General features: G+C 36.8%; 1 protein-coding gene across 1 annotated transcript in view; it reads left to right on the top strand.

Moving 5' to 3' along the window:
* LOC140150751 (protein FAM117B-like) overlaps positions 1-16,013 on the top strand; it is a 92,172-nt gene that overhangs the window by 31,586 nt on the left and 44,573 nt on the right. Inside the window, 1 exon segment of the mRNA XM_072172851.1 lies at positions 3,413-3,487. Coding sequence (XP_072028952.1) covers positions 3,413-3,487 — 75 coding nt within the window.

The raw sequence follows: 16,013 nt of genomic DNA, 5'->3' as shown, positions 1-16,013 counted from the left end.
TGACCTTAAATGAATTTTAAAATATTGTAAACATGTTTAGAATGTTGTAAAGATCATTGCATTTAAATATCAGCTCAATTGGAGCATTTTTGAAAACTTGACCTATAACCCCTTAATGACCTTAAATGAATATTAAAATATTTTAAACATGTTTAGAATGTCATAAGGATCATTGCATATAAATTTCAGCTTGATTGGAGCATTTTTGGTTAAAATGAACTTTTTTGACCCCTGTGACCCCTTGGATGACCTCTGACGTTAGGAAATATTTTTATCATATTCTTTACTTCTTTCCCTTTCATTTGACACCACTTGGGGGTTCATACCTTCGTGGCATTTAAAGATATGTCCATTTCAGACCAAATGGTTGGTAAGTAAGTAAGCAAGCAAGTAAGTAACATACACTCATATAGGCTGATACCATTTCATGGTTCAGCAATAATGCAGTCATTTGCAACCCTAGACCAGGAACAAGAGTGAGAATCTTGTCAGGGACATCAACAGGACTTGTAAAAATCTCTGTGGTATGGGAGCCAGGTCTCATTCGAAGATGCCCAGTCCTATGGGGAAGTTGGCAGGGCCTAGTGAGAGATTTGTCAATTTTCACACTTGAGTCTCTGTCCAGCTATACCCATAGGTGCAGGGTCAAAACCGTATAGGCCAAGATATTGACTTAAATTCCCTGAACTGGGTGGCAATTCCCCAACTGATGTACAACCATTCCCCCACCCGCCTCCCTCTTTGCATTACATACCACTGCCTCTTTACCAGGGACACCGCTAAGGTTGTCAAACAAAGGATCAGAAATTTTGTGAAACTATGGATCCAAAACAATAGAAATAATCAAATAAAGGGTTCAAATGACCCGTTAGCAAACTCTAAATGATAATTTTATGTGCCAAAAGCTAAAACAATGAGCCTATGACCCCACGGTGCAAGTTAGAGCTACCTCTGCTCTCGACCCCAACCTGTTATTGATAAATGTCTCCTCTAGATACACCCACTGTACTATCTCATCCCATCTCCAGTCGTCCTCTTGGTTTTGTATTATTTCTAAATCCATAATTCTAGCTTTGCTGCTGCTAATACAGTTCACGTGGCTGTCTAAATTGGATGGCTTCTTCAAGCCCTGCATTATCTACATCCAATTACACAGTGCAATCCTATGCTGACACATTCCTAGTACACTCTCCATTGAAGATTTAATAGATAATATGCACAACACATGGTAAGCTCACTAGCATAGCGACGGTTCATCGTTTTACTTGCAATGATGTCAATCACACTGCAGATAGCAGACAGACCATCATCAATTTGAGTGGCCCATGCTACCCTCTGTGTAGCAAGTCCTACTTACAATGTATCACATTCTTGTTGATGAGCTCTATTTTACTTTTAAAGTAATGAACATAATGAAGCAATGAGTTCAGAACTTCAAGGCACATGTGTTACAATTATTAAAGGAAAATCATGATGAGGCTTTTATCCAATTATTTACTTGAAGTGTGCCAAATGGTAAATTTGAGAAGGATGTAAAATGTGACAGGGTGCTTTGGGGGCTCAAAAATAAATATATATGTTATGGGTGCACAGGGAGGATGGTCATGGGGAAAATGCCCCCTCCCTGTCACAACCCCCCCCAAAAAAAAAATTTGTTGATTTTACCCTTTGAAATTCAATTTGACCCCCAAAAAGAAGTTCCTGGCAGCGCCACTGTGTGGGCTCCATAATCTTGGTAATAGAAATATATATGCACACATTTGCACGAATTAAATATTGACTAAGATGTTTTCAGGAATCATTTAATTTTACAAATCCACACACAGTATTAAATGCAACATAAACTTTCCATTTTGGTTCATGTAGATCGTATTTACAAGAAATAATTCATTGGATTCTTAAAATCTTAACCAGATATATTTTAAGAGACAGAAGTGGCCAATTTTCAAGAAACTTTTGAATTTCATCGTATAATTCATAGAAACATAGTTTTCAAATTAACATTGAAGTATAAAGCAGTGACTAACTATGCAGCACACTACACACAGTAATGTAATAACCTAGCTAGGTTGCACCAAAGGTTGAAACTGTCCTCATTGATAAATGTCTTTTACGCATCATGCCTCCAACTGTCTGTTACTCTCTTCTGGTCAGATGCTAGTATAATGACCCGCTTCATACATATCTTTGCACTTCAATTTACTTCTTTGCAATTATAGATTCCCTTAATGCTAGTAATAGTAGAGAGCAAAAAATATATAAAATTTTAAGAGGGGCTTAAATTTTGATGCTTAGTCCCATCAGAATTCTATCACTAGCAGAGATTGAGACTGAATTTCCATATATTTGCACTTATGAAATTGACTATGTATCATCTCTGTAGTTTCAAATGTTTGTCTGTTTGTATGCAGTGGGGGATCGGGGAAAATGCCCCCCTCCCATCAGATCTCTTGCCCCACCCCCCGGTAAAAACTCAAAATTATGAAAATTTCTACTTATTGCAGCAATTTTGAGCAAAATATGTTGATTTTGTCCTCCTCCCCCTGAAATTCACTTTGCTCCTTGGTGCCACCCCGAAAAAAAAAATTGCTTGCACCACCACTGTTTGTATGTTTGTTTTGATGGTTCTGATGAGTACAACGGTTGATCGTTTAACCATTCGGTCCAGGTGGGCCTGATGGGACCAGGATCAATCAGAATACTTGAGTCAGCAAACTTAAAAAGCGTGTTATGGAGAGGAAAGACAGAAATTAATATCAGCAATTCAGCATTTATTGTGTTCAATAAAATTTGAGTTCACAATATATTGAAGAAGCATGTAAACGGGATAGGCATGATTGTGTTGCAACGGTGTGCATTTTACAAATGATAATACGTGTGTGCAGCTCAACATGTGCAGCTTACTCGAGTCGCCCACAGCCTTGCCCTGGTGTCCATTCAAATTTTGAAACAAGAGTACACATGAATAATCAGTTGTGTATACAAGAGTACACACGAATAATCAGTTATCAACAAATTGTACTTCTTGTTTCAGTCTAATTAGTGGGATACATTGATATTGTCAAAAGCAATTTTTTATACATATTTATTTTGCCTGATTATAAAAAAATAACTCAATCATTGCTTAATGTTGCTGCATTTATTTTTTTATTTTTAACTTGCTTCAAAAACAACACATTTGATATTTAGATGCCTTTCTAACATTGTTTAAATGTTTGTTTGTTTGTTTGTTTGTTTCTTGTTGTTTTTGCTTGTCTGTTTTGTTGAACTTGTCTGTAAATTTGTAACTTGGGCTTAGCCATGTATCGCAATGTAATGTTACGTAAGATGATTTCTGTTGTTTGATTTCAGGCCTTGCCATGTATCTCAATATAATATTACATAAGATATGATTTCTGTTGTTTGGTTTCAGACCGATGAAGTGGACAGGAAAGGGTCATCACATAAAAGGTCATCATCATGGGGAAGCTCAGATAACTTAAAAGAGGTGAGACAAAATATCAATAGAGTTTGATCTTAAAATGGTCATAGCGGAGAACTAAACCTCAAGTTTCACACAATTTTGGTTTCCATCATAAAGGTTATATTTTACAAATATATAGACTGCTCATAGACTGCTCATGACAGACGGTGAGACCTGTTTCCCTGAGGTGATCTACTATTTCCCAGAGACCATTTAGTACTGTCTTGTGACCGCATTTTAACCAATCAGGTGACAGAAATGTACGTGTATGAGGTGTACGGTATTTATATTACTATTTTAACCTGTTAGCCCCATGTGCAACGTCCATTTGCTATACTGGATTGTCGCATTTAGGGTCCAAAACAGTGTAGCTGCCAACATTCTGAAATTCCCAAAATCGAGAAATAAGATTTTTAAGCATGAATGGTACAAAGGTTTGTGCATGTAGCGTGCATTATTGCCACAATGCATTATACACAGAACACAAAACAAGCAGGCACTTTTGAATTAAAGTTTGATAGGTGCATGCACTGCATAACTGGTGATAATATCGTGCACTGTTTTGTTCCATGGTGAACGTGGTGGAGTTGGAAACCTCAACTAACTGTCTATGGAAACCTGGAAACCGCTTTGGTTTCCATAAGTCTTGGCTGTTTTTGCGACATCACATTATTCTAGTGAGTGTGTGCCTTTTATCCTGCTATCATTTTTACATGCTTCCAAAGTATGGTGTGTCTGTATTACAGGACTGGAAAAGGTAGAGAATCGGGGATAGCCGGGGATGCCATGGCCGCCCCACTTTTTGAGAAATTTATTATGTTTTTCTTTATATCTTTATTTCAATTTGGGCCTATATTTGTATTTTGGCCGCCCCACATTTGTCATGGCCGCCTAGAGAATCCAGGAACCTCCTTCCTGGGATGTATTATTGTGACATTTGGAGGGAAATTTTGCTTTCCCAAAGAAAGAAATACATATGAATTATTGGGTTATGATAAACATAACATTGACTTTCATTAGCCTAATGAGAGCTTGCAAATGGTCAATATGTTTGCCTTTAGGATTGATTTAAACATTGATTAATTTATTTCTTCATCAAATTTGATTCATTTTGCATCACTGCTCCACCCTGCCCTTCAGTCATCATTTAGAAACATTGTGGCAGAAAAAATGAAAATTAATTAAAATGACCACACGGGTCAATTTGTATTGTATCCATGGCATTGTCTTCATTATAAAAAAAACCAGGTGAGCATAACGGAATGCAACAGTCTATGGAATCTTTTTATTATCACTCCTATAACCCTCACTTTGCCGATATTATTAACAAACTATCCGAAATTCTTTTGTTTGAGAACAAATTCATTTATTTTTTATTTTAAATAAAATCTACATAAAAATGTATTCAAATGAATACAAGAATTTTGTCTAGATCAATGCAGTGCTTCTTGAGATATAATCATTGAATTTGGTGACATTTTGCATCAATAAATTGCGTAGCTGAATGCAAAGCACTAAATAGGCGAAACCATTGTGGGTAAGGTTAAAATATGATGATTATCATTCATCCTTGCGGTGCTTTTATAAAGAAAAACACTCATTAGGAGAGAGTGATTAAGATGGGTGGGAAAGGAGGGGAATGTACACTCATGGCATCGCCAGTTTTTTAAGTGAAAATTGTTAAAAAATGCTGCTCACGTTAGACAATATGAGGGAGGCCAAATTGTGCGTAGAAAATGAATCTAGTTGTGGGCATGAGTCATGATTTTAAATTAAGGCATTGTGTTAGACAGTCGTTTTCTTGTTTTTTAGTAGGAGACAGGAGTATATGCTTAGCCTCTTTCTTGAGGGAAAATTAAAGGTACATTTGATTCAAATGCAATCTTTTGTTTCATGGTAAATTGATATATTTCGAGGAGGATTGATGTTGAAGCAGAAATTCAGTTTCTGATATTGAGAGGTTTCTCCTGGTTCTCTGTGTTTTGGGCACTGCTGAACCAGATTGTGAGACAACTATTATGAGCTTTGGGAAATGTATGAAATGAGCTGGATGTCCATGTATATGTTTGTCAATAATGATAACCATTAAATATTTGTTTATTTCAACTAATAAAAAAACCCATCTAGGAACATTTAGGCAGGTTTTGAGTCCCCTGTAAAATGACAATACCTTCAAATTTGACAAATTATAAAAATGAAAATTTACATCAGATGTTTTTCCTGCCCAGTGATGCAATGCTGCCATGTCAAGGGTCTTAAGGTCATTTAGAGGTCAAATTTAAAAAAAATGTGTTTGTGATCATTTACTATCAAAGGTTAGAATATGGTCAGACCATTGATTCAGGCATCTCATGGAGATGTCAACATTCACATGTCAGGTCAAAATTTATCTAGAAGTCTTTGAAAATGTCCCCAACTAAATTTGTTCAAAATTCTGAGAAGTCAATTATCATGTACTGTCATGACATAATCCCTTCTCTAGGTTTCATATGGCTTAACGTATGATATGTTCCATACTTCAAAATACTTTCTGATTTACTTTAATACTAGCTAAGTGATGAGGTGGAGTAGTTGAAGATCTAAAATGTAAAATGTTCCTAGAATAAATTGAGGGAATAATATAGATGTTCGATTGCATGGTAAAATGATCACATCTCAGTTCTTTGGTAATTTGCCTTCATCTCACTTTAAAACTTATGCATTCATGTCCATGAGTAATTGTTGAATTTCCATATCAAATGTTAATCTTTCTGAAGCAGTGGGTATTATTTAAATGCAAAAAGCAAGTGACTTACCGTGTATAGTCAAATTTTCTTGAACTTGAATTTTTACTGAGAAATTTGAAGAAGCTTACGAAAACACATTAACCAGAATAGCATACATATTGTACTAATGTTCAAAAAACATACTTCTGAAATATCAAAGGGATTGTAAGTTGTGGTTCATGAAAGTCAAATGAACTGATTACTGCCAAATCGTATGATAAATAGGGATAAGATCATGCATTCTGAAGATAATGTTTGAAGCATACATGAATGTTATGAAAGATTTATATATTAAGTTATGAAAATTGATGACATTTTGTTGTTTTACTGACATTGGTGATTGTGACATTGTAGTCATGTTCACATTTCAAGTTACACCCAGTGCAAACTTACGCCAACATCAATAACAATTCTGGAAATATTTTCGCTACTCTTACCACGTGTCCACACCTAATCTACTCCTAGCACTACCCCGACCAGTTCCACCAAGTATTCACTTCTGGTCGGCGTAAACATCGGCTCCACTTCCGGTGTTTCCGTGACCTTTTTCAACCACGCGATATGTAATGTCTTAGGTTTCGACCAACAAAAGGTCAAACTTACACCGGGTGCCAGGAGTAGCAGCGTTCACATTGCAACTTACCCCTGGCGGAGGTTACACCCAGCTCTCTACTCCTGACTTTAAGCTACTTTAATCAGGAGTAAATCGTCAGACGTACGCCTGGCAGAACTTCCGCTGACTATCGTTCACACTGCCACTACTCCTAGCAGCGCCTACCGCTACTCCTAGCAACTTGCGCCGACCAAGTTCCACCGTGCGTACGTCCAACAATGTGAACACAACTAATGTAACCAAAGTATCATTCACTCTCCTGCTCTCAGTAATGCTGCATGAACTGATATTAAATTTCGGTGAGGAGGAAAACTCTCAAAAAAGAATAAAAGGTTGGGTAACATTTGTCTAGTTTTTAGTCAACAGGGCTTTTTGTGCAATTTCATTATGGTTTACTTTGTGAAATCGATCTGCTTATTTTGAGCTGATATGACTTATGATATTGTGCTGAAAACGATATTTAAAGTGAATCTAGAATTTACTGGTGTCATTTTCCGTATACCTATTTTAGGCTCTTGTTGAAATCAGTGTCCAGCAAATACCAGGCTCTCAAATATACTCTCATCTATTGGTATATGGTTCTTTAGCCCTAATATCAGTGATTGTATTTAACAAAACATACCATTCTTTAAAATGGGATTTTCCTAATTTTTTTTAAAGCGCACACTGTTAAGCCCGATCCTGACTCCACTTCGCAGCGCGATGTGATGCTATAAAAACTGTAATCTGAGCCAGGTTTTTACGAGCTCAGCGGTGAAAATTCTCATCGCGCGGTGGAAATTTGTTCAATGTTCAACTTTTTCGCATCGCGCTGCGATATCGCAGCCGTGCACGCTTCTGATTGGCTGCTAGAAAATCAAGGTCGGTAGAATGACCTTAAAAGGAGATGCAGACCCCACATGCTTTTAAAACATCGCAACATCGCGCGATGAAATTAAAATGTACATTTTGATTTCATCGCGCGATGCTGTGATATTTGAAAAGCATCGTAGCATCGCATCGCGCTGCGAAGTGGAGTCAGGATCGGGCTTTATAGATGTAACAGGTATAATTAGCAGTTTACACAGAGACAGACAAATGGAAAATGAAATGACCTTTGAGAGTAATTAATGATAGTATTACTTCATGAGAGTTTATTATCAGTTTTGACATAATGACATAAATCAGGTGGCTTAATCTAACAGTAGTTCAATCTTGTCATCTTTGACAATTTATCATGTAATAAATGGCTGTGTACCAGTACTTGCAGTATTGTAATGCAGTTGACAGGCTGCCTCACGACCATTATACAGCCAAGGCATTGCAATTTTGCCATAGGCTTGGGTCTGGGGAGGGGGCACTCCCACTTAGGAGGTGATGAGTAGGTACGGGTGTTAAGACCCTTTTTCAGGATCTGTCACCCAAAGACCCCATATTTTGGTAGGCAGGATCAGGATGGTTTGATGTTGGGGTGGAGATAGCTTTGATTGTGATGACGAGGAGGAGGAGGAGGATGATGACTGATGGTGGTCAATAACACATTAACATGTGCAAGTTTTCAGGCTCTTGCAGGATTTCAATCAATCAATCTTGTGACTTTTTCTGGTTTCATTGTTATATTTGCTTGTTTCTATCCCTGTAAGAGCAAAGTAATATTTAATTATGATGATAATAACGTATAATACAGTTGAATAGATGTGTGAGTTCAAGTGGTTTTTAACTTCAGTAGAATAAAAAACAGGAAACCAGGGAGCTCTTATCGCTGGGGATCAGGTGGCTGGCAGACAGACAGGCTAGTGGACATACACAAGCACATGTTAAGACCTGCATTCAGGTGTAATCCAATGTCATGTTACATATTATATGGGTCACCTGGTTTGTATTCGCTCAGGAATAAATGCATAATGTCCGTCCCAAGTTGTTGAATCATTTGTCAACATAAATATTGCACAGAATAATAACCTCGCTGTTGCAATGAGGAGTGTTACGAGTGTAATGATTCCAATTGAGTGTGACAAAAATTACTTCTTGTCACCCCCTGTACCAAAATTAATTACCCCATTTGCCTAATGATTTCTCTATCCTGATACCAGCATAGTGATCAATAATTTTGCGTATGACTATGATACGAGGGGGTATCCAAAAGTCACCCAGAAGTGAAAGAGCTATATTGATGAAATTTTGTCAGTGTAATCACTGGTCTGTATGTACATGGTCCAAAAATGGTCTCATAAGTATGTTTGCTTTCTTTACAGGTGGCGCTAGATGGGCAGTAGGCGCATAACCTGCAAGATGGTGAAAATTGAGGAACTTAGCGTGATTAAGGTTCCTGCATTTGAAGGGTTAGGCCTACAATGCTCAGAAAATCTATGATGAAATGAAAGCTATCTACGGTGATGATTGCCCATCATATGGCACTGTTGCTTTTTGAAAAAGGAATTTCCAACCTGGCCACATGTCCCTCCCAGATGAGCCAAGAAGTGGATGTCCATCCCTTATGGATGGTGCGGCCACAGTGAAGAAACTCAAGAAAGTGGAGGATTTTATCATGAAAAGGTTATGCGCCTACTGCCCATCTAGCGCCACCTGTAAAGAAAGTAAACATACTTATGAGACCATTTTTGGACCATAATGTATACATAAGGACCAGTGATTACACTGACAAAATTTCATCAATATAGCTCTTTCACTTCTGGGTGATGTCAAAAACTTTTGGATACCCCCTCGTACATTCTGGTCCATTAAAAGGCGGCAAATATGAAATTGAGATAAGGTAAATATGTGGATGTGGTGCAAAAACAATATGTATAAGAAAATACACATCACAAAACCTCTTTTCTTGAATTTTTACTTTTTGCATGATTATGTAGTGCCCAATGGTGTACTTGTGAAAGACGAAGCTGAAGTGCCAAAAATTACAGTAAAGTGCTTTTTATAATAAAATCAGGAATATCCCTGGTTTTATTCGCCAATTCGTAGAGCTTCTCAGTTGAAGCGGCTTAGTGGTTTTCTTTTATTTTACCTTGCATTATTTCAGCTTAAAATGATCAAAAAACCTCCTTGACAGTTGTTACTATAATGTTATGTTGTAATATTTGGCAAAGAAATTTGACCGAAATCATAAATTATGGCTGTAATGATTTCACTTCTTCCCCTTGTAAATGTAGGCCGATATTTTTTTTCTGCAGTATTCTGTACATAATTAGTAATGACAATGGACTTTCTCAACCAATCAATTAGTAGTAAATGAAGTGTGCTATAGCCCATTGTTTGGCATGATGAGAGAATAGGGAAACCTTACACATTATGTCTCAACACCAGTACACAGAGGCAGATGTTTTGGTTACTGAATGGAAAACCGTGGATATGTAACATTCCCCTTTAATATCAATACATTCCTTGATTTAATGAAACTGTAAACATTTCTATATTTTCAATTTTCTCCATCCAGATAGCTCGATTAAAGGGGCATTTCGTGATCCACAGCCTCATTCCCCACTTTTCTCAAAAAAGTTGAGATTTTTATATCACTGGAAACCTCTGGCTACATAATGTTTATGTACAAAATATTTCTTGCAGATTAATTCGTTTTGCAAAGATATCTTGAAATTTGAATTTCGTTCTGGTGCAAATTACAACGCATTGTCTATGGAGCAGTGTAATACACATAATCATGCATAACTCGCAAACGCAAAATCGTAATCAACTGAAATTTTGGGAATAGGCTTTTTTCGTGGATATGTACTGAAAAATGTCATAAAAAGAGGATGCTAGGATCACGAAATACTCCTTTAATTGATTGACAGGAAGAAACTTAATTTTGTATCATGCAAAATAAACAACAGAAAGCAGGCCCTGGAAGTAACAGGCGAAAGACTTGTTGAATTTGGTCTAGAGGTCCTCCTCAACTAAAACCACTTTGAAATGTAGAGAATTGTAAGGTTTCTACACGTATGACCCTGTTCACATTAGAAAATTTTCTTCTTTCGACGAACCTCGAACGAAGATTAAAAATCATTTTGTCCTAATGTGTACGCACTTTTCTTCCTTCGGCGAAGATTTAAATTGCTTCGTTCAACGAAGCTAAAAAGGTTGTTTCGACGAAGGAATACTTTGTTCGACGAAGCTAATTTTGTCATGTTTACGCTCGCTTTGTTCGACGAAGGAAAGTGGTCATGTGACAAGTGACCTTTTCCGGCTTTAATAATAGCCGGGCGTTAATAGCTTCGTTCGAGCTTCGTTAATGTTCATGAAATGTCACCGCAATGTCTTTATTCGGGCTTCGTTCAGCGTAATGTGTACGCATGCTTAATTAGTTAATCAGGATTAACTTATCTTCGTCGAATGAAGAAATGTTCTAATGTGAACAGGATCTATGAGAATGGAGGATTGAGTTTAAACGGGTGGGGTTCATGGCCTCCGGGATGGCCGCTTGTGGGGTCCATGGGCAGCTCCCTGGTAGAGGTCCAGGGAGCAGTGCCCTGTGAGCTCTTGGATTTTAACTTTTTTTATATGTCTTAGGATGGCTCTCCTTTGGTATGATTTTCTTGATTAATTAGTCCCCCTTACTAGCCGCTTACATTGTGGCACTGCTGCGCGAGAGGCGATGTGTGTACCCCAGTTGCATATCCCTGGTCCAGACATTGCAGCCTGGATTAAGAGCTCTACACCAACCATAACCGGTGTCACAATGCAAAACTAACATACTATACACATATGCTATCTCTATCTTCCAATGAAGGAAGTTGAAATTTCAAACTGATATTCCTGTTTGTGGCAATAAAAATTTCTGCTCACCATGCTCATTACCTACTGAACTGTAAAATGTCTTCATTTATGCATGCATTTGATGTGCAAATTTCACCATTCATTTCAGTTCCCAAAATTTAATTGCTCCAAGATTTGTTGTCTGCATTGGGCGTCTATTTCTACAAGCTGGAATTCACTCAAATATCACATCAATAAATAAATAATCCCTATTCCAGAAAAAAAAATGGCACTAATTTTTTTTTTAATTAAAAAAATATTATCCTGTTTTGCCAAATAAAACGTAGCTTAATCCTAATCCTTTATTTAGTTCTAACTGGAAATGAATTTAATTTTTAATATTTGGTAAATTTTTGGAAGCCCTAAAACATGTGTTTTTAGGGTGTTTTTCGTATGCTGTGACAATCAAGCTTGAAGACTTGTACAAAAACTAATTTTTAAGAACACATTTTCTAATATTTTTCATTTCCAATTATCAAAAATAACATAAAATATTTCAAATTTTGACCCCACTCTTAGCCTATAATGAAGATTTTGAATGCTTAGGCTTCTATCAAGTCTCAGAAATAGAAATATTCCGCAGCAGTAATGCTCTTTATATTGAACGCTACCAAATGAGTGTACATACCGAGTATTTATATGGGTCAACCCTGAGCTCTCTCTCTTTGTAACCAATGTGTGTATTTATATTATTATAATATAATAATGTACAGTTTCTCAACTAGTTTCATTTTAATAGACCTACAGAATATATCCATAACTTATGAATGGTTCATATTATTTTTGTATGAAGGCCCTATACTAAAAACAATTTGTTTCCTCAAATTGTGATTCCATAAAAATTGCATGACTACTAATTAACTTTTGTTGTCTTCAAACTAATCATGAGAAGATCCCTAATATTCAAGCTTCAAAATAACAAGGCACCCAGGAGCCATTTACCCAATGGTCATAACATTTTGGCTCCTGGTCCACATCAAAATCATATGTATTTAATGTGTATAATTGAAATTTAAATGACTCAATAGCTCTTTAAAATGGCTCCTGGAAAGTCCTGGTTTACTAGATAGCTCAGGACCAGGAGCTGCTTGTTCCAAATGGGTGGCTCCTGGTCCAGATCTGCTTATTTTGAGGCTTGCTAATATTGCTATGTAGGAATCCATTTATTCTCATGCAGTTAGGGGCTGTGTAGACAGTGTAGTAATCATTTTTTTTAGGTCAACCATGAATGATCCTAGCATTTAGGCCTAGGTCCAGGGACACTACAAAACTGAAAAATTAAATAACTTGCACGATTTGATACTGCAGCACAGGAAATACGCACACATGAAGCAAATATGAAGAAAAAGCGTGCTAGAAAATGGGCTTTGCCAAATACTCTGCTTCGAGCTATGGCAATTCTAATCAAACCATTTCCCTCAAAAATCTATATACATGTACAGGTAGTTATCAATAATAAAATTTCAAATTGGATAATGTTTTACATCATAGAAAAAAAATCAATTTGATCAATTATTTTAATTTTCATATCAAAATTTGGAATGACAAAAAGCAGGTTCAGTTGGTATTAATTTGTGGTTTGGGTGCATTTTCACTGGTGATGGAAAAACCATAATTATCATTTATTATTCATTATTAAAGCCTTGAACACAAAAATGATATCAGAGTCACTTCATTATTATCAAAGTTGATTAAAATCATTTAAGACAAGATGGGATAACTAAATGATGAAATCAATCAAATCATGCAATATATTTGTTTCGCTGACATCATCCAGCATCATCCATTATCCTTGAAGCTTGAGTTAAATATGACCTAACATATTGTGAAATCTTAGTCTTGCCCAACATTTTGCAACATTTCTGAACCATTCTCACGAATCTCAGGTCATTTAACAAGTTTTGATTAAAAATGGGTTAGGGACGCACAATTAGATTCTCAGGGGGGGGGTCATGGGAGTTTGGGTCAGGCAGAATTTTTTTTTTCCGCCACCGAGAGCAGCAAATTTTTTTTTTTCGACGCCTTGGGCGGCGAAGTATTTTTTTTTCAATTTTTATGTAAATTTTTATACAAAGTTGGGTGGGGGAATTTTTTTTTACTCATCAGTGAGGCAAAAAATTTTTTTTTGTCTCACTAGTGGGCAAAGTTTTTTTTTTTCCATCTCACTTGTGGGCGAAGTTTTTTTTTCTTCAAAAAACTCCCATGCCCCCCTGGAAATCTAATGGTGCGCCCCTTATGTCCAACAGCTGCCATGCACTAGAAATGTACATGGAAATATGTAAGAAGATCCCTTTGACGTTGCTAATTAAGGATGGCCATGGGGGCACAGTGAATTTCGGGGGGAGGGGGCAAAATCAACAAATATAATGCAAAAATAAAAAGGCGAATTTTTAGCTGTAAAAAATGTTGACAATCTACCCTGTTTTGAAGAAAAAATTGACAAAAGGTTCACTTTTGAGCCTGCCGTACCCAGGGCCGTACCCCCAAAATAAATCCTGGCTATCTATATGGACTTGCTGTCAGTAACACCAGTGCATAGTATTTATTTTTATCAAAAGGTTCGTGAAGATATAAAGCAGCATTCGCATGCATGTTGCACTTGAAATTAGAGTACATTGCACTGCCAATTTTGAATAAATATTGTTTTCTCAAACACTTGATAGTCATCCTTCAAGCTCAGTTAACCGATGACCTAATGCTTATCTTTGAATCCCGCCCAACATTTTGCAACAATTCTTGCCAATCTCATGACTTTATTGCACAACCGAACAGAATTTTCTGAATAAATTTGTTTTCTTAAACACTGACGGTCATCCTTCAAGTCTTGCGATGGTTACATTAGTTCCAAGTGTGTTGTCATCGTTTTCTGTCCCCTTGAATAGCCGGCCTCTTCCAATAATATTTGGCTTGGAAGATGGAGATCTTAGCGTGTACTGTTTAAGTGTTAATTTTTGTAGCATTAATATTTCATGAGTTTAATTTATAGGCAAGCATCGGTTGTTTTAAAATATTTTTGATTGTTTCACCAAATCTGGCTTGTACATAACCATAAAATGCTATGCATTGCTTTAGTGTGCATTTTTTATTCCTTTTAGCTTGATAGTGTTTTAAACCATAAAGATTGATTACACTTGAAAATTGTCATGCTTATAGAAGCTGAAGTGCATGCATTTATATTAGCAATCCTTTCTTTAATAAAGAGTTATTTTGGAAATTTTAATATTGTCCCATGCAGGAAGCTATTTTGTGGCTTGAGATTTTATCATGAAACCACTCAAATTCAAGCCAGGCCATCTATTTATATGTCGTGACATTTGTATCTTTTATTTGACAAGATAATACTTATCTTATAATAAGTCAGAATTTCCATCCACTTTTAATGAGAAAATGAATTGTAGGAAAAGTCGGAAAAGACTGAAAAAGGTCAAGGTTTTGTAGAATGATTACGGTACACTATTTGCACCTATTGTTGGTTACTGTATCAATTTCAGATCTTATTTTTGCTCACCTTCCCAAAAAAATGGGGTGTGTGGGCAGGGGTAGCATTAAGGCCCGAAAGTTGGGGTTGTTTTCCCATGTTTTTCACTCCTGAGCTTGCAGAAAATCCAAATACATGGGGTGAAAATTAAATCTCGGGGGTGAAAAATATTTTGCAGGACTTGTAGTCAGGGGCAGGAGTAAGGACCAAAAGTAGAGGGTCAGAGTTCACCCCCGAGCTTGCACATTCCCAATATTATGGAGGGTGAAAAATTAAAAAAAATTAAATTTAGGGGGTCATTCAACCCCGATCGGGGGTTAATGCTACCCCTGTGTGTGGGTTCCTCCCCCCCCCCAAAAAAAAGCCCAAAATGTTTTTATTTTGGTACCCCTCTCACTTTAAACCTTACCATACATAGTAACTTGAATAGCATGGATTGTATCATAGACTGCTCTAACCATCTCGATGCTCTAACTAAAAAATGGGTAATTACTTGTTTTGGGAAGACATAAGGCCAAGGAAAGTCGATCTTGAGTTTCCCGTCAGCCGCCCTCACTTCATTTTCTGACCCTCACTTGAATTCATTATTGTGATTTTCCAAAAAATACCGATAAAAACTGGTTATATTTGCAAAAGAATTTATGAATATCCCTTTATTTTTTGTGGAAAAATCAAAATCAAAACATACATTTTGCTGTCAACCTTGCAGACTCTTTTTAATATACTTTTGAATCTCATTTGGGCTAAACATCCATCTCCCGGGGGGGCCACTGGTCATTGACAAGGGGGTATCATGCGTGGCCATGGAGTTTCAAAAAGCACCCTAAACAAGTATGTGCAACGACTGAAAATACACCCCTAAATAAGTATAACAAGTGTAATATCCTACCCTAAACAAGTGCTGGCGTTTTTTTACCCCGTAGCAAGTAAAACATATATTTTCGACAC

Source organism: Amphiura filiformis, chromosome 4 (assembly GCF_039555335.1).
Source record: "Amphiura filiformis chromosome 4, Afil_fr2py, whole genome shotgun sequence".
Taxonomy (NCBI): domain Eukaryota; kingdom Metazoa; phylum Echinodermata; class Ophiuroidea; order Amphilepidida; family Amphiuridae; genus Amphiura; species Amphiura filiformis.
Note: the sequence above shows the minus strand (reverse complement) of the source record. Positions and strands in the feature narration are given on the sequence as shown.